The sequence below is a fragment of the Mustelus asterias genome, chromosome 14, assembly GCF_964213995.1.
Source record: "Mustelus asterias chromosome 14, sMusAst1.hap1.1, whole genome shotgun sequence".
Taxonomy (NCBI): domain Eukaryota; kingdom Metazoa; phylum Chordata; class Chondrichthyes; order Carcharhiniformes; family Triakidae; genus Mustelus; species Mustelus asterias.
This window is the reverse complement of record NC_135814.1, coordinates 84872144-84894977: the sequence shown is the minus strand read 5'-3', so window position 1 is coordinate 84894977 and position 22834 is coordinate 84872144. Positions and strand designations below refer to the sequence as shown.

Below are 22834 nucleotides of genomic sequence, written 5' to 3'. Positions count from 1 at the left end.
TTAAAGTCCAACAGGTTTATTTGGTAGCAAAAGCCACACAAGCTTTCGAGGCTCTGAGCCCCTTCTTCAGGTGAGTGGGAATTCTGTTCACAAACAGAACTTATAAGACACAGACTCAATTTACATGAATAATGGTTGGAATGCGAATACTTACAACTAATCCAGTCTTTAAGAAACAAAACAATGGGAGTGGAGAGAGCATCAAGACAGGCTAAAAAGATGTGTATTGTCTCCAGACAAGACAGCCAGTGAAACTCTGCAGGTCCACGCAACTGTGGGAGTTACAAATAGTGTGACATAAATTCTGATTCTAGGATCGCATGATAAAGACTCAGGAGGAAAAAAGCAGAAATATTTATGTGAAATAGTGTGACATAAACCCAATATCCCGGTTGAGGCCGTCCTTGTGTGTGCGGAACCTGGCTATCAGTTTCTGCTCCGCGACTCTGCGCTGTCGTGTGTCGCGAAGGCCGCCTTGGAGAACGCTTACCCGAATATCAGAGGCCGAATGCCCGTGACCGCTGAAGTGCTCCCCAACAGGAAGAGAACAGTCTTGCCTGGTGATTGTCGAGCGGTGTTCATTCATCCGTTGTCGCAGCGTCTGCATAGTTTCCCCAATGTACCATGCCTCGGGACATCCTTTCTTGCAGCGTATCAGGTAGACAACGTTGGCCGAGTTGCAAGAGTATGTACCGTGTACCTGGTGGATGGTGTTCTCACGTGAGATGATGGCATCTGTGTCGATGATCCGGCACGTCTTGCAGAGGTTGCTGTGGCAGGGTTGTGTGGTGTCTTGGTCACTGTTCTCCTGAAGGCTGGGTAGTTTGCTGCGGACAATGGTCTGTTTGAGGTTGTGCGGTTGTTTGAAGGCAAGAAGTGGGGGTGTGGGGATGGCCTTGGCGAGATGTTCGTCTTCATCAATGACATGTTGAAGGCTCCGGAGGAGATGCCGTAGCTTCTCCGCTCCGGGGAAGTACTGGACAACGAAGGGTACTCTGTCCACTGTGTCCCGTGTTTGTCTTCTGAGGAGGTCGGTGCGGTTTTTCGCTGTGGCGCGTCGGAACTGTTGATCAATGAGTCCAGCGCCATATCCTGTTCTTATGAGGGCATCTTTCAGCGTCTGGAGGTGTCTGTTGCGATCCTCCTCATCCGAGCAGATCCTGTGTATTCGGAGGGCTTGTCCGTAGGGGATGGCTTCTTTAACGTGTTTAGGGTGGAAGCTGGAGAAGTGGAGCATCGTGAGGTTATCCGTGGGCTTGCGGTACAGTGAGGTGCTGAGGTGACCGTCCTTAATGGAGATGCGCGTGTCCAAGAATGCAACCGATTCCGGAGAGTAGTCTATGGTGAGCCTGATGGTGGGATGGAACTTGTTGATGTCATCATAGAGTTGTTTCAGTGATTGTTCACCATGAGTCCAAAGGAAGAAAATGTCATCGATGTATCTAGTGTATAGCACCGGTTGAAGGTCCCGTGCGGTGAAGAAGTCTTGTTCGAACCTGTGCATGAAGATGTTGGCTTCAAACAACCGCACAACCTCAAACAGACCATTGTCCGCAGCAAACTACCCAGCCTTCAGGAGAACAGTGACCAAGACACCACACAACCCTGCCACAACGGATGAATGAACACCGCTCGACAATCACCAGGCAAGACTGTTCTCTTCCTGTTGGGGAGCACTTCAGCGGTCACGGGCATTCGGCCTCTGATATTCGGGTAAGCGTTCTCCAAGGCGGCCTTCGCGACACACGACAGCGCAGAGTCGCGGAGCAGAAACTGATAGCCAGGTTCCGCACACACAAGGACGGCCTCAACCGGGATATTGGGTTTATGTCACACTATTTCACATAAATATTTCTGCTTTTTTCCTCCTGAGTCTTTATCATGCGATCCTAGAATCAGAATTTATGTCACACTATTTGTAACTCCCACAGTTGCGTGGACCTGCAGAGTTTCACTGGCTGTCTTGTCTGGAGACAATACACATCTTTTTAGCCTGTCTTGATGCTCTCTCCACTCCCATTGTTTTGTTTCTTAAAGACTGGATTAGTTGTAAGTATTCGCATTCCAACCATTATTCATGTAAATTGAGTCTGTGTCTTATAAGTTCTGTTTGTGAACAGAATTCCCACTCACCTGAAGAAGGGGCTCAGAGCCTCGAAAGCTTGTGTGGCTTTTGCTACCAAATAAACCTGTTGGACTTTAACCTGGTGTTGTTAAACTTCTTACTGTGTTTACCCCAGTCCAACGCCGGCATCTCCACATCATGACTTCTTTGACCGAGCCAGTTCTATATCCACTTTGCCAGCTCACCTCTGATCCCATGCGACTTCACCTTCTGCACCAGTCTGCCATGAGGGACCTTGTCAAAGGCCTTACTGAAGTTCATGTAGACAACATCCACTGCCCTTCTCTCATCAATCATCTTCGTCACTTCCTCAAAAAACTTGATCAAGTTAGTGAGACATGACCTCCCCTTCATAAAACCATGTTGCCTCTCGCTAATATATCCATTTATTTCCAAGTGGGAATAAATCCTGTCTCGAAGAATCCTCTCCAATCCTTCCCCACCACTGACGTAAGGCTCACTGGCCTGTAATTACCTGGATTATCCTTGCTGCGCTTCTTAAACAAAGGAACAACACTGGCTATTCTCCAATCCTCTGGGACCTCCCCTGTAGCCAGTGAAGATACAAAGATTTCTCTCAAGGTCCCAGCAGTTTCCTCCCTCACCTCTCAGTATTCTGGGGTATATCCCATCAGACCGTGGGGACTTATCTACCTTAATGTTTCTCAAGAACCCCAATACCTCTTCCTTTTTGATCTCAACATGACTCAAACTATCTACACACCCTTTCTCAGATTCATCATCCACCAAGTCCTTCTCTTTGGTGAATATTGGTGCAAAGTACTCATTTAATACCTTAATGCAGGTTAGGTTGATTGGCCATGCTAAATTGCCCCTTAGTGTCACGGAGATTAGCAGGGTAAATACGTGGGGTTACGGAGATAGGGCCTGGGTGGGATTGTTGTCGGTGTAGGATCGATGGGCCGAATGGCCTCCCTCTGCACTTCGCTAACCCTAACCTTACCTTCTGTAGGGATTCTGAGGAATTTCTACAAACTCTGGAATGTCAGCTAGCCTTGTGTGAAGACATCAAGTGGGGCTTCAACCCAAAACCTCTGACCAAGAAGGAGCAATGCTTTTTGAAGTGAGCGGATAGTGTGAGATAATACTACAAGAACATGTGGAGGAAATGATACCTATCTCCTTCGCTTAATGCTGATTATAGAGAGCCTCCTCCTAGATCAGAGGAGATTTCATCGAGGTATTGGAATATAGTGTTCAATTCTGGTCGCCACACCACCAGAAGGATGTGGAGGCTTTGGAGAGAGTACAGAAAAGATTTACCAGGATGTTGCCTGGTATGGAGGGCAATAGCTATGAGGAAAGGTTGGAGAAACTTGGTTTGTTCTCACTGGAACGACAAGAGTTTGAGAGGTGATCTGATAGAAGTCTACAAGATTATGAGGGCATGGACAAAATGGATAGTCAGAAGCTTTTTTCCAGGGTGGAAGAGTCAATTACCAGGAGGCATAGGTTTAAGGTATGAGGGGCAAGGTTTAAAGGAGATGTACGAGGCAAGTTTTTTTTATACAGAGGGTGGTGAGTGCCTGGAACGCGCTGCCTGGGGAGGTAGTGGAAGCAGGTACAATAGTGACTTTTTAGGGGCACCTTGGCAAAAACATGAATAGAATGGGAATAGAGGGATATGGTCCCTGGAAGGGTAGGGGGTTTTAGTTCAGTAAGGCAAGCTTGGAAGGGCCTGTTCCTGTGCTGTAACTAAGCTTTACAAAGATTTAAGGCGATGAATAGAATTCCTCACCTAAAGTAGTAAAAAAAATCACCCTCTCCTACCCTTAGAAATGTATTAAAGTACAGTGAATACTTTTGAAGTAATCGCTGTTGTGTAGGCAAGCATACCTACCTACTTGCATACAGCAATGTATCAAACACGACATTAATGAACAATTCACCATTTCAAAGGCCTTTGTTTAATATATGTGCAAGATAACTCCAGCATTCCATCAGTGAGGCACTGAAATATTGATGGAATTCTATTTTGCCACGCTTTATCACGAAAATGCAAATATAAATTAAAAGCTTTGATGAAAGGCCATCACCCTGAAATGTTAACATCTGTGGAAAGAGAAACACTTGTCCATTTGCTGAGTGTCTTTAGCATTTTCTGGTTTTAGTTTAAATAAATAAGGGTTATTCATTGACATCTAACCAAAATATATTTTCTACCAGGTGAACAACAGATGGGGAAGATACACAGGTAATGCTACAAAGCCTTTTAGAATGGCCAGTAGTCAAGATGGATATTAGGATGGGTGAGTGAAGGCAAGATCAAGGTTAGATTTTGAGGCTGTTGAATGAGGGAAGTGAGGTAGCAAAGCAGAGGAATTTAGTGAATGCTCCAAAACCTTTTGCCAGAATGACAGAAGTCTTTGTCATTGAGTGTGGAGTGAAAATAATACCAACTGGTCTGAATTGAAAAAGTAGAGAACTGGATAAAGTCATGGAGGTTGGGTTGTGTAAGATGAGGATATGGAAGGATTTATAAGATGAAGCCAAGGAACATGATGTTTACCGAGAGGGGGAATAGGGAGTAAGAGAAGATTGATGAGCATGGGTGTAATAGGGGAAGAGTACAATAGGACAAGAACTAACAGAGCAGGTAAAGGGTAACAAAGAACATGCATGCACAAAGTACATGAAAAAGAACAGATTCTGGCAACTCAAAGAAATACAAAGAACAACCTAACAATAGTGGTGTTCAAAATCCTGTACAAAGTAGATAAAGCCAAACTATTCCTGTTGGTAGAAGGAATGAAAACCAAAACACAGATTTAAGGTTATTGGCATAAGAAGCAACATTAACACGATAAAAGACTCTTTCATGCAGCGAGATGTTAGGATCTGAAAAGTACTGCTTGAGTACCATGGAGGCAGATTCAATTAGGGCCTTCAAAAAAAATTGAATAAAGGTGAAAATGTGATTACACAAGCTTCTCCTGCAGAGAGCCAGCATGCACACAACGGCCTGAATGGCCTCTTTCTTTGCTGTAACCATCCTATGATTCCACGTGACAATGAGCAAGTGTTAGTAAAGAGCAATATGCAAGGTATGTCAAAATAAGCACAATAAATATTTACAATTAGGAAAGGGAGGGCAGTTAGAAAAATGTGGAAAACTGATAGTGGTGATACTGCCACTGGAGGACATGATGAGTTGTTACTTTGTGGCATCATTTACAGTAGAGAAAAAAGTAATCAGGATCATGGGCTCACCAAAATTAATATAAGAAAAGTATAATGTCATCAAAGACGAACAGATCCCCAGGACCAGATGGCTTCCTGAAGTTTTGAGGAAGTCAGTGAGAATATTGCAGATGCCCTAACTATAACCTTCCAAAGTTATTACAATTCAAGAAGCTTTACTTTAGATTGGAAAATTATCTGGCAGCTCCACAATTTAAGAAATGTGAGGTTAAACTAGAAAATGATAGACAAGTTAACCTGATATCTGCTGTCAGGAAATGACTAGAATCTATAATTAAGTGCAGATGACTGAACAACTTGAAATTTTTCCACTGATTGAAGAGAGCCAGCATGGATCGGTCAATGGTCAATAAAGGCCGATGAAATAGATTCAATTTTTTTAAGGAAATACTAAGTTTCAGTGCACAGGAAGTGAGTCACAGACAAGATTAATTGGTAAAGGCTTGGCACTGATAGGGAGGTGTAAAAAGTAGTCTGTAGTTGGAGAGTGACTTAGACAACCAAACAAACAGTCTCAACCTTTGAGACAATTTGAAATCCATGAGCTCCCTGACATTCCACCAAGCCCCGAGGATAAACTGCTGTTTGGTGCTGAGTCAGGAAATAAAAAGGATTTTCAGTAAGATGTTGCTATCTACTGAATGAGGGGTAGTATACACGAGGGACCTCGCAAGTAGAAGTAGAGAAATGGGTGAATTGCTGTAATATGAGGTGATAAATGAAGAATTAGCCAGAGGAGTAAGGCGTCAGGTGAAGTAGAAACCAGGTCCAACATCTAAAAGTCAAGTTTCTACAAGACTGAGCTTATCAGTGAACTCATTTATATGGAGCCTCCAGGTGATGAATGCCGTATTTGCATGAGTGTGGATATTTTGAAAGATGACATGGAATGGATGGGTCAAAGACCAGTGGATGAGCAAGGAACAATGAAGAAATTGGAATGGCTTATTTTCAGAGAGGGAGATGGATGGGTTTTACAATATTGTAGGCATTATGAGGCAGCTTTAAAAGAACCAATCATCTGATCTGTAATACAGGGAACATAGAATAAAATCAAGGTTAACCACAGTCTCACTCTCAGCAATGCTTCAACCCAGGGGCAGCAGAGTGAAAAAATGGAACTGAAGTAATAAGAAACAAGAAGAGATTGCAGAACATTTGGTGAAAATCGGGTGATCATAATGTAAAACATGAATAGGCAGCAGAAATTTCCTGCAGCAAGCACACTGGTTTTGGAAGGCTTATGCTTTCTATGTGTATCTTTGATAGAACCTTTTGTGAGTGCCATCAAGGTTTGAGGCCTGCTGGTGATTGAAGAAATTCAGGACTGACGTTGGCTAAGGATATCTGGGCCAAACAGCAGAGAAAAGAAAATGTAGTGTGTGGTGAAGAGATTCCAAGTTTGAAGGTTGTTTCATGTTTCACCAGAATTTCAAAATGCAGGCACATATAATATGGTGAGTGACACTGAAACCTTTTGTAATGAAACAGGCAAAATACTCTTGGATAAATACCAATGTAATAAACTTTTCACAGAACTGTATAATGGCATTCAGTAATTGATTTGAGTGTGCATGACAAAATATACAGTAAACTTCCACAAAATGTAACAAACATTTTGAAAAATTACTCATGGTATGAAACGTTAATTATAAAATTCAGCAAAAACAATCCAGGCATATATAATTATGAGATTCAGTATCAGGAAAAGGTTGCAAGTGTGAAATGAGCCACATTGATGGAAACAGACATTCCATACAGAAGTACAAAAAATACACAACTGAGACAAACTCACACTACTTAAAACATAAATGAATCCTTGTAAACTTTCCTTCAGTTTAAATCAACAGCATATTTTGAAAAAAAATAACCAAAAATAATTCGACATTAGAACTGATTACCATAAAACATTACCTAGAGCCGTACTTAACAATGACATTTTACAAGTCTTTCATCTATTCAAAGCATACCAACGTTAATCTGCTAGCCACCCCCACACTTCCTTCTAACAGTTAAGTGTGATCTTTGACAACTATTCATTTCACTAATTTAATTTTACCAAGCTATCTGAAAATAACATCAGTTGCAATATGTCTCCCGACACACAGAATCCATTTCATTGTTACAAATAAAGCTGGAATCCCCTACACACAGCAAATTCAGAAACTGGCACTCCAGCTTATTCATTCCAAACAAAGAAGCACATTTCAAAATCTCTGACAAATAGTCACAATGAAAGCACAAACCATTAACAGATTAATGATGGGTACTGTTTTTGAACAGTTTTCTTTTGCATGTTACTTAACAGCTGAAGAAAAGAAAAAGCTGAAACTCATTCAGATTAGAATTCCAGATGAAATGAAGCTGCATTCTAGTGACCAAGTGAATAAATAAACTTCAGTAGTCTGGTCGGTATTTTTAAAATCTATTTTAACCAAATTTGCATTCAGCTATCACATTTGTAACTGATATTTAACTTAATGCAAGTAAAATAGCCTTTTCTTTACGCCAATATTTTTACAATAGATTTTCTGCAAATTGTACCCGTATTACACAATGCAAATAGCACGGTTTTGACTTTAACCTCAGAAACTGAAGTACTGTACAACCTTAAACAAATATGCAACACACGCAGTTATCCTATAACCAAAAGCAATGCATAACGTATGTGAATAGATGTGAAGTTGATTTGCACCACCCAGTCAATCACTCCTTTGAAGCATAAAATACTGTAGTCACGTTCTTTTCAATTGACAATGCAAAGCTTTTTAATTCTTCCTAGGGTCAGTGCAGCCAGTGAAGGAATCAATGATTCAATTGTCTGGGTCATGTTGTCTGGCTTTAGAACTCCAGAAGTTTCTTTTGTCTGCAGATATTTTTAGCCAGAATACAAAAATTATTTTAGTTCTAAGCTGGTCTCAGCAATTATAACTAGAAACAATAAAAGGTGTGAAAAATATAAACACACCAACAGCAACTTGCATTAACATCGCAACAAGATTGTAAATCAGGCTAAAGGATTGGCATAAGCCAAAGAATGGGACATTATTACAGGTAACCAATAGCTTGGATAAAGAGGTAGGGATGTAAGGAGCATTTTAAAGGGGCAGAGAGAGGTATCATGGAGGAGTGTTTTAGATGAAGGCATGACAGGGTATTAGTGGGATGAAGAAAGTTGAGGATGCGCAAAAAGCCAGAAACACCAAATGGGTTCACTTCAATATGGAGTTACAATTCAATCTCGGCTGTGACATGTTTAGTTATAGAACCTCTCACCAGAATGCTGGCACCCTACATTAATCAGCACAGGGAGGCCTAGTGATATTATCGCTAGACTATTAATGCAGAAATCCAGCTAATGTTCTGGGGAACTGGATTGGAATCCCTCCACGGCAGATGGCGGAATTTGAATTCAATTAAAAATATAGTCTGGAATTAAGAATCCATTGATTACTATGAAACCATTGTCAATTGTCGGAAAAACCCAGGTGGTTCAACTAATGTCCTTTAGGGAAGGAAATCTGCCGTCCTTACCTGGTTTGGCCTACATGTGACACCAGAGCCATAGCAATGTGGCTGACTCTCTCCTGCCCTCTGAAATGGCTTGGCAAGCCACTAAGTTCAAAGGCAACTAGGGATGGGCAATAAATGCTGGCCAGCCTGCATGTCCCATGAATAGATTTTTTTAAAGTTGACCAACAAGTGCTGGAGAATGTCTTTATAGATGCAACTTGGGGCTGGTTTTATGCAATCACACTGTTGCACCATTCAACTGTTTCAAGTCTGGAACATCTTGCAATAATCAGCACCTGACTCTTCAAGTGCATTTTATACAGTGATGCCAAAAATAACCCCTGACAGAATGGCAAACTGTGCATTTTCTGACATAAGCATAAAAATGAAGAGGTTTCCTTTGCTTTCTTCCCATTATGCTTTCTTCTTGTGAAAGGGAATATGATTCTCTCAGTTCACTCATTATTTCTTCATGGCCGTATACAAATACAGCATGCTCCACAGTTAGATTGATGTAAGCTTTGTCCGTTTTTGGTTAAATTAGCTATTAGCTTCTTGAAAAGCTTAATGCAATGTTTTTGTAAGCGTGAAAGGATTGACCGATTTTAGGAATTCCATATTATGAATTGATACTGAAAACCACTAGACAGTAAAATTGGAGGACCTGACCAGTTTAGACACAAGTCTTAAATTTCACATCATGTTGGGGGAAGAAAAGGTCACAAAGGAAAATTTAATGCAATACCAACCATGAAGACTAACTAGAACAGTATGACACAGAAGTATTAGAATATAACTACGACATGCACGCATTCCATTTCTACTTTGCAATCTGCAATTTCCCTTTAGAGGCATAAGACTCATTATAATTATTGCTTTAGTGGCACTACAATTGAGATCATACTTACACTCTGTATACTGTTGCAGCTGAGCAAACTCTGCTGGACTTAGGATAACCCACTTTCCATCACTCATTTTCTACAAATCTGCTACGACCAGATTGTTACTCACGAAGATAGGACAACAATTCACAAAGTAAAGTGCTTCTAGAAAAATACGATCCCAGAAGACATGGCCTCTTCGTTTTTAAAATGGACAGGAGAACTTCTCTGATGTTTTGTTTACTCTTGCTGGTGTGGTTTACATCTGCTTTTAAATTGGGCAATCACACTTTTCTTCCCAAAGAAGTTGCTCATTAATTATTCTTAACTTCTGCTGATCAGCTGTGCTCAGATTCTCTGCTTAAATATTTCATTAACAAGATTTGTCGAACAAAATCCATTCATATTTTTGAAGGGTGAATCATACAAGCTTTTCTTTTCCAAATCTGCAAAAGCATAAAAAAAACTACAATGAGTTTACAAGGAAATAAACACAAATTGAAATAACTTCCACAATATTTTATTAATGCCAACTAATGCAGTCCAAGACTGGTTTAATTTGGAATTATAAGAGGTGTGAGTGTTTCCTTCAATTATCTAAATTCAACACCTACTTCTCTTCGATTAAAAAAAAGAATGCTACTCACCAGAAGAGAGAGTAGTGTATTAGACATAAATACTTGAACGGAATTGGAAATTGGAAGACAAAGTTCTTTACAGGACTGAACAAAGCAAGAAGGAAATAAAAGCAGAAAATGCTGGAAATAGTCAGCAGGTCTGGCAATATCTTGTAAGAAAGAAAGAGTTAACATTTTAGTTTGATGACATGACATCTGGGAGGATGTAATTATAACGTTGGCCATTTCCTTGGCTTCCCCTGCCACGGATTTTAAATATGGTCATAAGAATTTCTCATGGAAAAGAAGTGAATACAGTTGCAAGTTTATTTCTGTGTACTGTACAGATTATCAAATCTAACAGAACTATTATTAGAATGCAGACTCTAAAGTAAGAACTAAATTAAATTAATTTTGTGCATGCTGGCTCCATTTTGTATCCCTACTGTTCAATAATGCTTCTTCTAAAGGTCTTGACTCTCTGTGGATAACACCACAAGAAATTAAACAGTGATTCAAAATACCCTGATTTTGTTTTGTTGACTCCAATGGAATAGAGAAAGGAGAGGCATAAGCTAAAAGTGAAGAAGGATATATAAACAAGTACTCCAAATTTTAGTAATGGATTTTGCTCATGTTCATTCATGAAAATCTCTTATAAAGCAAGTGGTTAGGTTCATGGGTACGAATCTGTCATTGCTTGCAGATCACCTCCACACAATTCAACAACTACATTTAATTACCTTCTTCTCCATCAGCTACCCAGTTACAGCAGAAAAAGCTTCTCCCACTTCTGTCCCTTTACCCAAGGCTGCAGCTTGAACACAAACAAAGTGGTGGAAATACTCAACAGTTCTGTCTGGCAGCATCTCGGGAGAGAGAAACAGAATTAACGTTGCTGAAGACGACTTCTACCGTGGAAGTGTCCTATTCAGCTTGAAACATTAACTCTGTTTCTCTCTCCACAGATACTGCTGAGTATTTCCAGCACTTTTTCTTTTCTTCAGATTTCCACCACCTTCAATATTTTGCTATTATTTTACTGCAATTTAACTGATAGGCTGGGCAGATGGGCATGAGACAGGAAACTAACTACATAGATCTAAACAAACAAGGAACACATCAGAAGACGAGTGAAAAGACTAAGTGATGTGACTAATGAAAGCAAATTCATTGTATAATATAATTCAATATTATACAATGGTTTTATACATTCTATTAATCAATCTTCCTCAGGGTGGATAAAAGGCCAATTGAAATAAAATGATTCTGAATATAGAACTTTAATGCAGCTTAGCTTCCTGTTGCAGAACACCATGTTAAATACTTCTACTCATTTTAAAACATATTTAGGCTTTTCCTGCAAGGAGTGGTTTACAAAAGGTCCTTTTCAATGAGAAACAGGGGGAAAAAAATGACAATAAGCTTCTTGTCATGCTCTTCAGCTGCTGACGTGCATGTAGGAGATCTCGTGGAGATCATGGTAAAATCAAGATTAAAATAAGACACGCACAGCAAGCTTAAGATCAGCAACCCTACAGGATGATTTTGTTTAACCTCTTTTATTTTTAGAACAACTTCTATCTTTCAACTGATAAATGCACTGTCTGGCCAGTCCAGCAGTACATTTTGGTAGCAACATCACTATACACAACCACGTCATTACGCATACAAATTACCTCTGCGGTAGCAGCATGACATTACTAATCTGCACAGGTGCACCAGCCAAATTGCCTTGGGTAATCTGTATTTCAGACTCTACAAAGAATCCCGCAATAGGGGACAGGTTACAAAAACACTCATAGCAGTAACCACACTAAATGTAGTGCAGTAAAGCTTGCTTGTTTAAGAGTCATGACAAATTACAAAAGCAACTCAACATAATATAACATTTGGAAGTATGTTAAAGCTCTAATTCAATTACAATTTTCAGAGGAACATCGTTCATTGGGCGGTCAACCAATGACGTGTGACAAACTGTCTCAAGGACAGATGTTATGGTGGCTCTTGGGATAGGATGTGAACAGGATCTGGCCCTATGTTCAATGCATCTTCGTTATTACTTTCTACATGACTGTTTCAGAATAAAGGGCAGAGTAGGGCTAGGATACAGATTACCCAATACGCTATATATTACTAGTAATCATTTTTGGCATTGTTCATGAATTTTTTTTATTCATTCAGGGATACGGATATAGCTGGTGAGGCCAGGATTTATAGCCCATCCTTAATTGCCCCTGGGAAAGTGGTTGTGAGCTACCTTCTTGAAGTGCTACAGACCTTGTGATGTAAATAGTCACCAAAATGCTGAAGAAACAGTAGTGTATTTGATTTGATTTATTGTCACATGTACTGAAATGCAGTGAAAGACATTGGTTCTTGCATGCTATGCAAGCAAAACATATCTTCCATGAAGTACGTAGGGGAATAGGAAAAGGAGAGGGTGCAGAATATTGTGTTGCAGTTATAGGTAGAGTGAAGAGAAAGATCAGCTTAATATATGATAGGGCCATTCAAAAGTCTGATGACAGCAGGCAAGAAGCTGTTCTTGAATCTGTTGGTGAGTGCTTTCGGACTTTCTAGATATTTCCAGATCAGTCTGGTGTGTGACTTGGGCTTGGGGAACTAACAGGTGGTGCTCCCATGCTTTTCTAGACACAGTAAGAAGTCTCACAACACCAGGTTAAAGTCCAACAGGTTTATTTGGTAGCAAATACCATAAGCTTTCGGAGCACTGCTCCTTCGTCAGATGGAGTGGATATTTGCTCTCAAACAGTGCACAGACACAGAAATCAAGTTACAGAATACGAATCTCTAAAGCCAGCCAGGTCTTAAAGGTACAGACAATGTGGGTGGAGGGAGCATTCAACACAGGTTAAAGAGATGTGTATTGTCTCCAGACAGAACAGCTAGTGAGATTTTACAAGCCCAGGAGGCAAGCTGTGGGGGTTACTGATAATGTGACATAAATCCAACATCCCGGTTTAGGCCGTCCTCATGTGTGCGGAACTTGGCTATCAGTTTCTGCTCAGCGACTCTGCGCTGTCGTGACAGCGCAGAGTCGCTGAGCAGAAACTGATAGCCAAGTTCCGCACACATGAGGACGGCCTAAACCGGGATGTTGGATTTATGTCACATTATCAGTAACCCCCACAGCTTGCCTCCTGGGCTTGTAAAATCTCACTAGCTGTTCTGTCTGGAGACAATACACATCTCTTTAACCTGTGTTGAATGCTCCCTCCACCCACATTGTCTGTACCTTTAAGACCTGGTTGGCTTTAGAGATTCGCATTCTAATTAGTATTCTGTAACTTGATTTCTGTGTCTGTGCACTGTTTGAGAGCAGATGTCCACTCCATCTGACGAAGGAGCAGTGCTCCAAAAGCTTATGGTATTTGCTACCAAATAAACCCGTTGGACTTTAACCTGGTGTTGTGAGACTTCTTACTGTGCTTACCCCAGTCCAACGCCGGCATCTCCACATCATTTCTAGACACAGGCAGCCCTTGACTTTATGTTGTTTGAGATACGGCAAACATCACTTACAACATTTAAAAATGAATATCCTGTTTTGAATTTACCAATCAGTTTCGAGTTTATGATGCAACAACCAGTCCATGTTTTATATTTTTATAATTATGATTTATAAATTTGATATGTTTTGAATGAGCCCAGGCAAGTTGTGAAACCTTTTGCCAAAACACCAGGTCTCCTGCACCCTTCACTCACCAGGTCATAACTCTGGGCTGGAAGGTCGCAATGGAAGAACAGTAGCCGTGGACCGCTGGCAAAAATCTGAATGCATCAGGACAAACATCTAAAACCCACAAGAAATTAGGTCATAATTTGCTGGTAATAAATGCTGCCTTGCCCTGCTGATCGAACCAAACCCCATTTTTAACATTGTTCCATTGGAGAAATTGGTTCCAACTTCACGTCCTTCTGGTCGCCACACTACCAGAAGGACGTGGAGGCTTTAGAGAGAGTGCAGAGGAGGTTTACTAGGATGTTGCCTGGTATGGAAGGGCTTAGTTATGAGAAGAGATTGGGTAAACTGGGGTTGTTCTCACTGGAAAGACGGAGGATGAGGGGTGACCTAATAGAGATGTATAAAATTATGAAAGGCATAGATAGGGTGAACGGTGGGAAGCTTTTTCCCAGGTCGGTGGTGACGTTCACGAGGGGTCATAGGTTCAAGGTGAGGGGGGGGGGGGGGGGGGAGGTTTAACACGGATATCAGAAGGACGTATTTTACACAGAGGGTGGTGGGGGCCTGGAATGCGCTGCCGGGCAAGGTGGTGGAGGCGGACACACTGGGAACGTTTAAGACTTATCTAGATAGCCACATGAACGGAGTGGGAATGGAGGGATACAAAAGAATGGTCTGGTTTGGACCAGGGAGCGGCGCGGGCTTGGAGGGCCAAAGGGCCTGTTCCTGTGCTGTATTGTTCTTTGACTCACGGCAGCTCGACTTATGGTGTTGTTTCCAGGAAGCAACTGTGTCGAAAGTCTGAAGACTGCCTGCAGTAGATCTGAAGTTTAGAAAGTGCTATTGAAGAAGCCTTGATGAGCTGCTGCAGTACATCTTACAGATGGTTCACACTGCTGCTTCTGTGCACCTGTGATGCAGGGCTTGAATTTTTAAGGTGATGGATGGGGTGCCAATCAAGAGGGCTGCTTTGTCCTGGATGATGGCAAGTTTCTTGAGTGTTGCTTAAGCTTCATTCATTGTGGCAAATGGGGAATGTTCCTCTTGACTTGCCGTGTAAAGAATGGAAATTCAGGAGGTTGATCAGGCAGGCTGATTCCAGCATGTTATCCTCAAACCGGGAGGACTTGCATCCTGGCAGCTCACAGTGTTCAACTACAAACATTACTTGTTACTCGGTGAGCAAATTTTCTGCCATTTCTCATCATTTAGTTAATTTCTCCATCTTTGTTCCATAGTCGCATGATAACTAGCTTTTCTCTATAATTATTTTCTTACGCCACAAGGTTAAAAAGAAAATGATATAAAGTTAGTTGCTACACACATGCACAGGGAGTCTCTTAACCACCCACTGCTGAACATACCTGTGCTAAATAAAGGGTTTAACTACTTACAGGAGAGTTGCCAAGTTGTTTTTTTTTTAAAATCAAGCAACTCTACTAATTTGTTGAGCATTCCTATTGTTTCAATATTCTACAGGAAGTGCTCTAGCTGATCGGTGGTTTAAACGTTTGTGCAGAAACTAGTTGCTTCCAGGCATGGGTGATCCAGTAGGCCTTACACCTGCAATTGAGGAATCAGAGGCCATGCAGCGAAGGAGAAGTTGATGGAGGAGAAAGGAGTGCACAAAGAGAAAGACTCTTGGCAGGAACTTTATCTGCTATGAATGTTCAAGGAGGAATTCTCTCAGCATTATAGAATTTTACAGCACAGAAGGAGGCCATTCGGTCCATTGTGTCTGCACGGTTCAGAAAGAGCTACCCAGCTTGCCCCATTCCCCAGCCCTATCTCTGTAGCCCTCTAAGTCCATCACTTTCACACATGTATCCAGCTCTCTTTTGAAACTGCCTATGGAATCCGTCTCCACCACTCTCAGGCAGCACATTCCAAATTCCAACAACTCTTTGAGCAACTCTCTGAGGCAGCACCGTGGCACAGTGGTTAGCACCGCTGCCTCATAGCATCAGGGATTCGGGTTGGATTCCCGGTTTGGATCATTGTTTGTGCGGAGTCTGCACATTCTCCTCGTGTCTGTGTGGGTTTCCTCCGGGTATTCCAGTTTCTCCCCCCCCCCCCCATAGTTTGAAAGACGTGCGGGTTAGGTGCATTGGCCATGCTAATTTCTCCCTCAGTGTACCCAAACAGGCGCTGGAGTGTGGCGACTAGGGGATTTTCACAGTAACTTCATTGCAGTGTTAATGTAAGCCTACCTGTGACAGTAATAAATAATCTTAAACTTTAAAGAAGTTTCTCTTCATTTCACTCCTAGCTCTCTTGCTTACCATCTTGAAATTATGACTCCTTGTCACTGACATACCATCTAGTGGAGCAGAATATCCTTTACCCTGTCAAAATTGTGTCGCCTCTTAATCATCTCTGCTCCAAGGAGAAGAAACCCAATTTTTCTACTCTTCCCTTGTATCTAAAATTCCACTTTTCTGGTATCATTATAGTAAATCTCCTTTGCATTCTCTCTACGGCTTTAACATTCTTCCTTAAATAAGGTGCCCAGAACTGAACACAATACTCCAAATGTGGTGTGACCAATGACTTATAGATGTGCAGCATCACTTCCTTGCTTTTATATTCTATGCCTCCGTTTCTAAACCCAAGGATCCTATAAGCCTTCTTAACAACAGCTTCAATTTGCCTGGCCATCTTCAGAGAATTATGCACTTGAACCCCAAGACCCTCTGCTCCCCTCAAAAGGTGTACCATTGTGTCTGTATTGTCCCCCCATGTTTCTTCTACCAGGATGCATTACCCCACATGTCACTGCATTGAAATTCATCTGCCAGGTGTCCGCCCATTTGGCCAACTTGTCCATGTCCCTCTGAAGTCACTCAGCGTCATCCTCACAAATCACTAGTCTTCCGATCTTAGTATCATCTGCAAATTTAGAGATTTTGCCCTGAACACCCATTTATAAATCATTTATATCAATATCTAAATCTAAAAGCAAGTGTCCCAGCACTGGTCTCTGGGGAACACCACTGTCAACTCATCTCCAGTCTGAGAAATGTCCACCGATACCTACCCTCTATTTCCTATCTCTTAACCAACTTCTAATCCATGAGGCCAAGGACCCATCAATCTCAAACATTTCTAGTTTGCTAACCAACCTGCTATGTGGCACCGCATTAAATGTCCTGGGTTTCCTGAACCTGTTGTCTCTTTTCCTTTTGACGAATGGTTATCCACTCTCCTGCCCTCCCTATACACCTCCTTGCCTGCCTATCACGATGTGGAATGACCACCCTCTGGGACGACCGTTCCAGAAACCTCTCTCCCTCTTCTTTGCTGTGCAGTGAAGAACGTCGTTGCTCCAAATCAGCCACCTGTTGTTCAAGGACAGCTAACCTCTGGCACTTCATGCCAGATGTGACTTGTCCTGGACGTCATATGGTTCCAAAGCCTCCCACATCTTTCATGCCACACACATCACAAGCTTTTCCAGGGACCCTTTACAGATCAAGATGATACATACCACTGAGGCTCTGCTGTTTCTAAGTCACAAACAATTATCTTACCTGAAACATAGAAAATAGAAGCAGGAATAGGCCATTCTGTCCTTATAATTATGGCTGATCATCAAATTCAATATCCTGATCCCGCCTTCCCCCATATTCCTTGATCCTTTTAGCCACAAGAGCTACAATGTTTTGATTGAACTTCAGAAACAACTAATGCATGAACATTTTTCTTTCATTAAGAGATTGTGATTGAAATCTGTCAACTACAACCTCAAAGCAAGGCAAAAACCGCAAATGCATGTGGCTGTCAAAGTGACCTTGGCTATGAGCTTTTATGCATCTGCTTCCTTCCAGGCTGCTGCTTGAAATTTAAACCAGCATCTCTGAAGTCGCAGCACAATGCTGAATAAGGGAAGTCCCGGAGGCCCTCTATCAAAAGAAAGATGGCTTTATCTCATTCCCTCACCAGAGGCCAGCAGGCAAAGTGGGCACAAAGCTTTCCTCAGACTTCTCTTTGGTGCAAGCTGTTCTTGATGACAAGCACATTGCTTTAAGCATGTCTCGTGTCAACGCTGCCATTTTCCTAAACCAAAAGGCATTCCCCTCCCTGAATGAGTACTCTGGAGCAGTCCTGTCATATTCGGCTAAGTGGATCAAAGATTTATATTAGAATCCGCATTCTTTATGACCTGGCTATTATTTGGTGACAGTCCCTGCAACCACCTATTAGTTGAGAAGCTGAGGAGCAGGAGGCCCTCAAGGATTTCTCAGCTAATACATCAAGGAAAGGGAGTTAATTTGACTGCTCCATTTCAAAGGTGAATTTGAGCACAGGATAGAGCCCATTAAGAAATGCAAGAGTGGCACAATGGTTAGTGCTGCTGCCTCATAGCTCCAGGGACCCGGGTTCGATTCTGGCCTTGTCTGTGTGGAGTTTGCACATTCTCCCCTTGTCTGCGTGGGTTACCTGCAGGTCTCCAGTTTCCTCCCAGAGCCCAAAGATGTGCAGGTTAGGTGGATTGGCCATGCTAAATTTCCCATCCGTATTCAAAGGTGTGTAGGTTAGGTGGATTAGTCATGGTAAATGCATGGGGTCACAGGGATAGGGTGGAGGGGAAGGCCTGGGTGGGATGCTCTTTCGGAGATTCGGTGCACACTCAATGGGCCAAATTGCCTCTTTCTGCACTATAGGGATTTTATGATTCTATGGAAATTATTGCATGCAACTGCAGAGTTAAATATAGCAAATCTATCCAAATATTGGAAATATGCAAAGGACGGGATTATTTACGCTTCATTCCATCAAAGACACATTTCTAATGGAACAAGATGTTTACGAAAGCTGGGCTAAATGGGATCCCATGTCAAGACCATATATTTGGGCATACACGATCTCATTAAAACTGGACTCAAATGCATGAGTTGAATGAATACTGAATCGAGCAAATGAAGGGTTTAGACCGGCATGATATAGTGCTGCTGCACAAATGTCTGTGGCTTCCTTAAGTGGAACATTGGTAAACAGGCTAGCAATGTCAAATGGGCACATTGATAGAGCATTGTTATCAATAGGTGTAAGAGGGAATTTAGAATAACTTGGGATTAAAAGACTAACAGATTTGGGTTGATCAGATCAGAGTGAATAGAGTATGGAGAAGTTACAAAGTGCCTGAAAAATACTGTTTGCATAGGGGCACATATAACCACTGTTAGAGAATTCAGACATGCATTTTTGAAAACATACTTGGTATTAAAAGCATAAACCTTGGTTAATGACACAACGCTCTAAGCCATGATGGGATGTAGTTAAGTAAAAAGAACCACGTTCCTCAGAACAATGCAGCTACTGAGCAAAGGGAAGAGCAATTCTTATCAAGGGCCAGACAGTCCTAATAAATAGGATATTCACTAACCAAGGCACATCAGGGGTCCCAGACAGTTCTAATGAATAGGATACACATTGCACCAGATAAGAGGGTCTGGAAAGTGTTGGGAGACTGTGAGAAAGACTTTCAAAGTCCACAAACTAATCACGTAGTCCCATGCTGTCAAATGGTAAATGTTATTGGCCAAGGTAAATAATCTATGCTAATAATGATTGGCGTGTAACCGGCTGGGGTGAGCAAGGGGTGGGCAAATGACTTTGGAAAATTGTATAATTGTAATACTGAGAGTGATGCAATTTTAGAGTAGATTTGGAACTGCCCCAAATCTCTTTCCCTCATACGTTGACCAAGCTCGGAAAATAAAGAAACTTCTTTCACCAGAGCACTTGTCTCTGCGAGTCTTTGTGTTAACTGAGTTGTAATTAAGAGAGGAAATCCTCCACTTGAAAGTCAGCATAATACATAGTCTCTGAAAACGCTCCTACAGATTTGTGCTAAGAGTAGGATAATTCACCAGATTCCAGTGGCAGGATATGTCTCCTATGTGGGTGAGTACAATTTTGTTTACCACCCAGTAGTCAGAGGAATCACGTATCAGGATGCCGGAACCATAAGCTGAGTGACCCTAGCAATAATTAAGGAGCTGCGGACTCAGGTATTACTGACTAAATACGCCGTGCTTAATGAGGGGAAGAGCAAAGACTGACTTTTGATCTACCCCGGTTAGTAGAGCAAGAAAAACACCACACAAAAGGAGAATTAGAGCTTTCGTGCCATGCTTAATGGGAGGGGGAACAAAGATGGACTTTTGTACCGCCCCGATTAGCAGAGTGAAAATTATGCCGCATGAAAGAAAAGACATTAAGGGATAGAGCCATGCAACGGACTGATGACAGCCGGTCTAAAAGCAGAGGATCTCCAGGGGGGACCCAAAGGCAATTTTATTACAAACAATAATAATTGAGCATAGCAAATTAATAAAGAAAATTATAGAAAGGGCATTTGATTTGAAATCTCCTGAAGCCAAAAAGCCTGGTGGCTGGGACAGACTAAAAACAGACCATGTGGAGTATGGAGGAGCACAAACCCTCACCAACATCACAAAGAATCCCAAGGGGCACTTTGCTTTTAATATGGGGGAGGGGGGGGGGGTTTAGTGTGCAGTGTGATATTACAGAATTGAGAGAGAAAGGAACAATGTTCTCTCACCTGGACAGGGAAATATGGTGAATTAATTGGCAAGATGCAAAAAAATGATCTGATTCAAAAAGACCTGAAGTTGAGCTGATAATTTGAGTATTTTGGTATTTCAGTGAGTTCGTGTGGTCTAGTTGCTTGTTGAATGTAGGTGGTTGTTGTTGCATTAGATTGAGAACAGGAGTTGTTAAAGTCATTGTTGTTCTTGTAGAGTATTTATTGCGGGCAATAAATGCAATGCTATACACTTTGGTTTAACTTCAAGGGGGCTGAGAAAATGTTAAAACTGTTAAAATTTAAGTTTAAAATTTATTGAATTTACTCTTGCTTTTGAACGTTTTATTTTCATTCCAGTTTAGAATGCTGAGAATGAATGAAAGAAAAATGCTGTGGAATGAATGTTGGAAGCTTCCATTTGCGTTTGTGTATGTTTAATAAAGTATTTGTGTGGATGCTTTTGTCATGTTGTTTGCTTTAATGTTCGTCCCCTAACTGTGATTTTACAGAGTTTAAAATCAAATGGGAATTGGATTGGATTAAAGTGTAAATTGAAATAAGAGAAGTTTTTGAAATTCCTTGATCTTGAGTATAATAGATGGCCATGGTTGTTCTCACGAGATATAGGGTATACATACATATATAATATGCACGGTAGCACAGTGGTTAGCACTGCTGCTTCACAGCTCCAGGGACCTGGGTTCGATTCCCGACTTGGGTCACTGTCTGTGTGGAGTTTGCACATTCTCCTCGTGTCTGCGTGGGTTTCCTCCGGGTGCTCCGGTTTCCTCCCACAGTCCAAAGATGTGCGGATTAGGTTGATTGGCCATGCTAAAATTGCCCCTTAGTGTCCTGGGATGTGGAGATTAGAGGGATTAGTGGGTAAAATATGTAGGGATATGGGGGTAGGGCCTGGGTGGGATTGTGGTCGGTGCAGACTCGATGGGCCGAATGGCCTCTTTCTGTACTGTAGGGTTTCTATGATTTCTACGATATAATATTGAATGAGTGAGAAATTACTTTGAACACAATTTTTGGAAAGTAAATTGAAATTTTAAATTCAAAGTACATAAATTGGAGTTTGAAATAAACAATTTGAACTTTGAATAATCCTGGCTTCAAATTATGATACGAAAGGATTTAAATCTTGGAGGGAACCATGTTTTTGTTCCTTTGTCTGAGTCTGAAGAAATTGTGATGGCATCACTTTGGAATTTGTTTTATCTCTTGTGCTTTTAACTAGTAGAGATTTCACCATTTCTGTTCCGAATTTGTTAATTAAGGATTCATTTACATTTGAGATTATGAATTTTATTTTTATTTTTTAATTTGATAGAGATTTCGAGCTCTGTCACTTTAAGAAGCTGGAAGTGGAAAGTGGCTTGTTAAAATTTATGAGCTGTGCCTATCTCTATATTGCGTGCTAAGTTTTATTTGGGGTCTGTAGGGAAGTTAACTATTTCAACAAACAGTTGATTTGATTTTAAATCACTCTAAAACTTGTGCCTGTGTTAGTTTATTATGGCAGATTTATGGGAAGCAATTAAATGAGGAAATTTTAAGCATAGGCTGGAGAGATGTGGAATAAGTGTGAAAATATGACAGTCTTAATTTATTGGGTTAATTAAAATTTGGGATATTTGAAGTGATTATAAAAAACCTGTGTTGGATTGATCTTGGATCAAAACTTCTTGTCAGGTTCAAATATATATTCCTGATACAATTGGCAACGAAAAGATCATTCTTGAATTAAATTCTGAGAAAGGAATTAATCCTGGGTCCAGAATGCTTGCTAGACTTTAAAAAAGAGTGACAACGTAATGATGTCCATTTGAGAACTTGACTTCGTCCCTTTTGAAACTAGCAGAAAATTAACCATTGTTGTTAACTGCAAAATTTTAAAGTTTTGAATTTTCAGATATGCTCAGACTAATTAATCCATTCTATCTTGAGCAGGATGGATCTTCGTGCTTTTGTTTTTCAGGTAACTGCTAATAAAGCAAAATTTGCAGAGCTTCAAGAATTTATTTGTAGATTTTCAATATAGCATAAGTTATCAGCCTGAATCAAAATCTTGTAAGGGGGGGGGGCATCTAGAGAGGAGTTACACCAATATTGAACAACTTTTAGCTTTAGGGCTGTCCGATAATGATGGAAACTATTACACTGCCATAGTGACCCAACACCATTCTAGTTGGACTGTGTGGTTTGGGT

General features: G+C 41.2%; 1 protein-coding gene across 2 annotated transcripts in view; it reads right to left on the bottom strand.

The window, feature by feature from the left end:
• Nucleotides 1-10160, bottom strand: part of LOC144503830 (diacylglycerol kinase beta-like) — a 559892-nt gene extending 549732 nt beyond the window's left edge. The window contains exon 1 of one of the 2 annotated variants that reach the window (XM_078228759.1): nt 9769-10160. In XM_078228759.1, coding sequence (XP_078084885.1) covers nt 9769-9835 — 67 coding nt within the window. In that variant the 5' untranslated portion in view covers nt 9836-10160. The remainder of the gene's footprint in view (nt 1-9768) is intronic. The other variant, XM_078228758.1, reaches the window with a different exon arrangement.
• Between the last annotated feature and the right edge of the window lie 12674 nt (nt 10161-22834).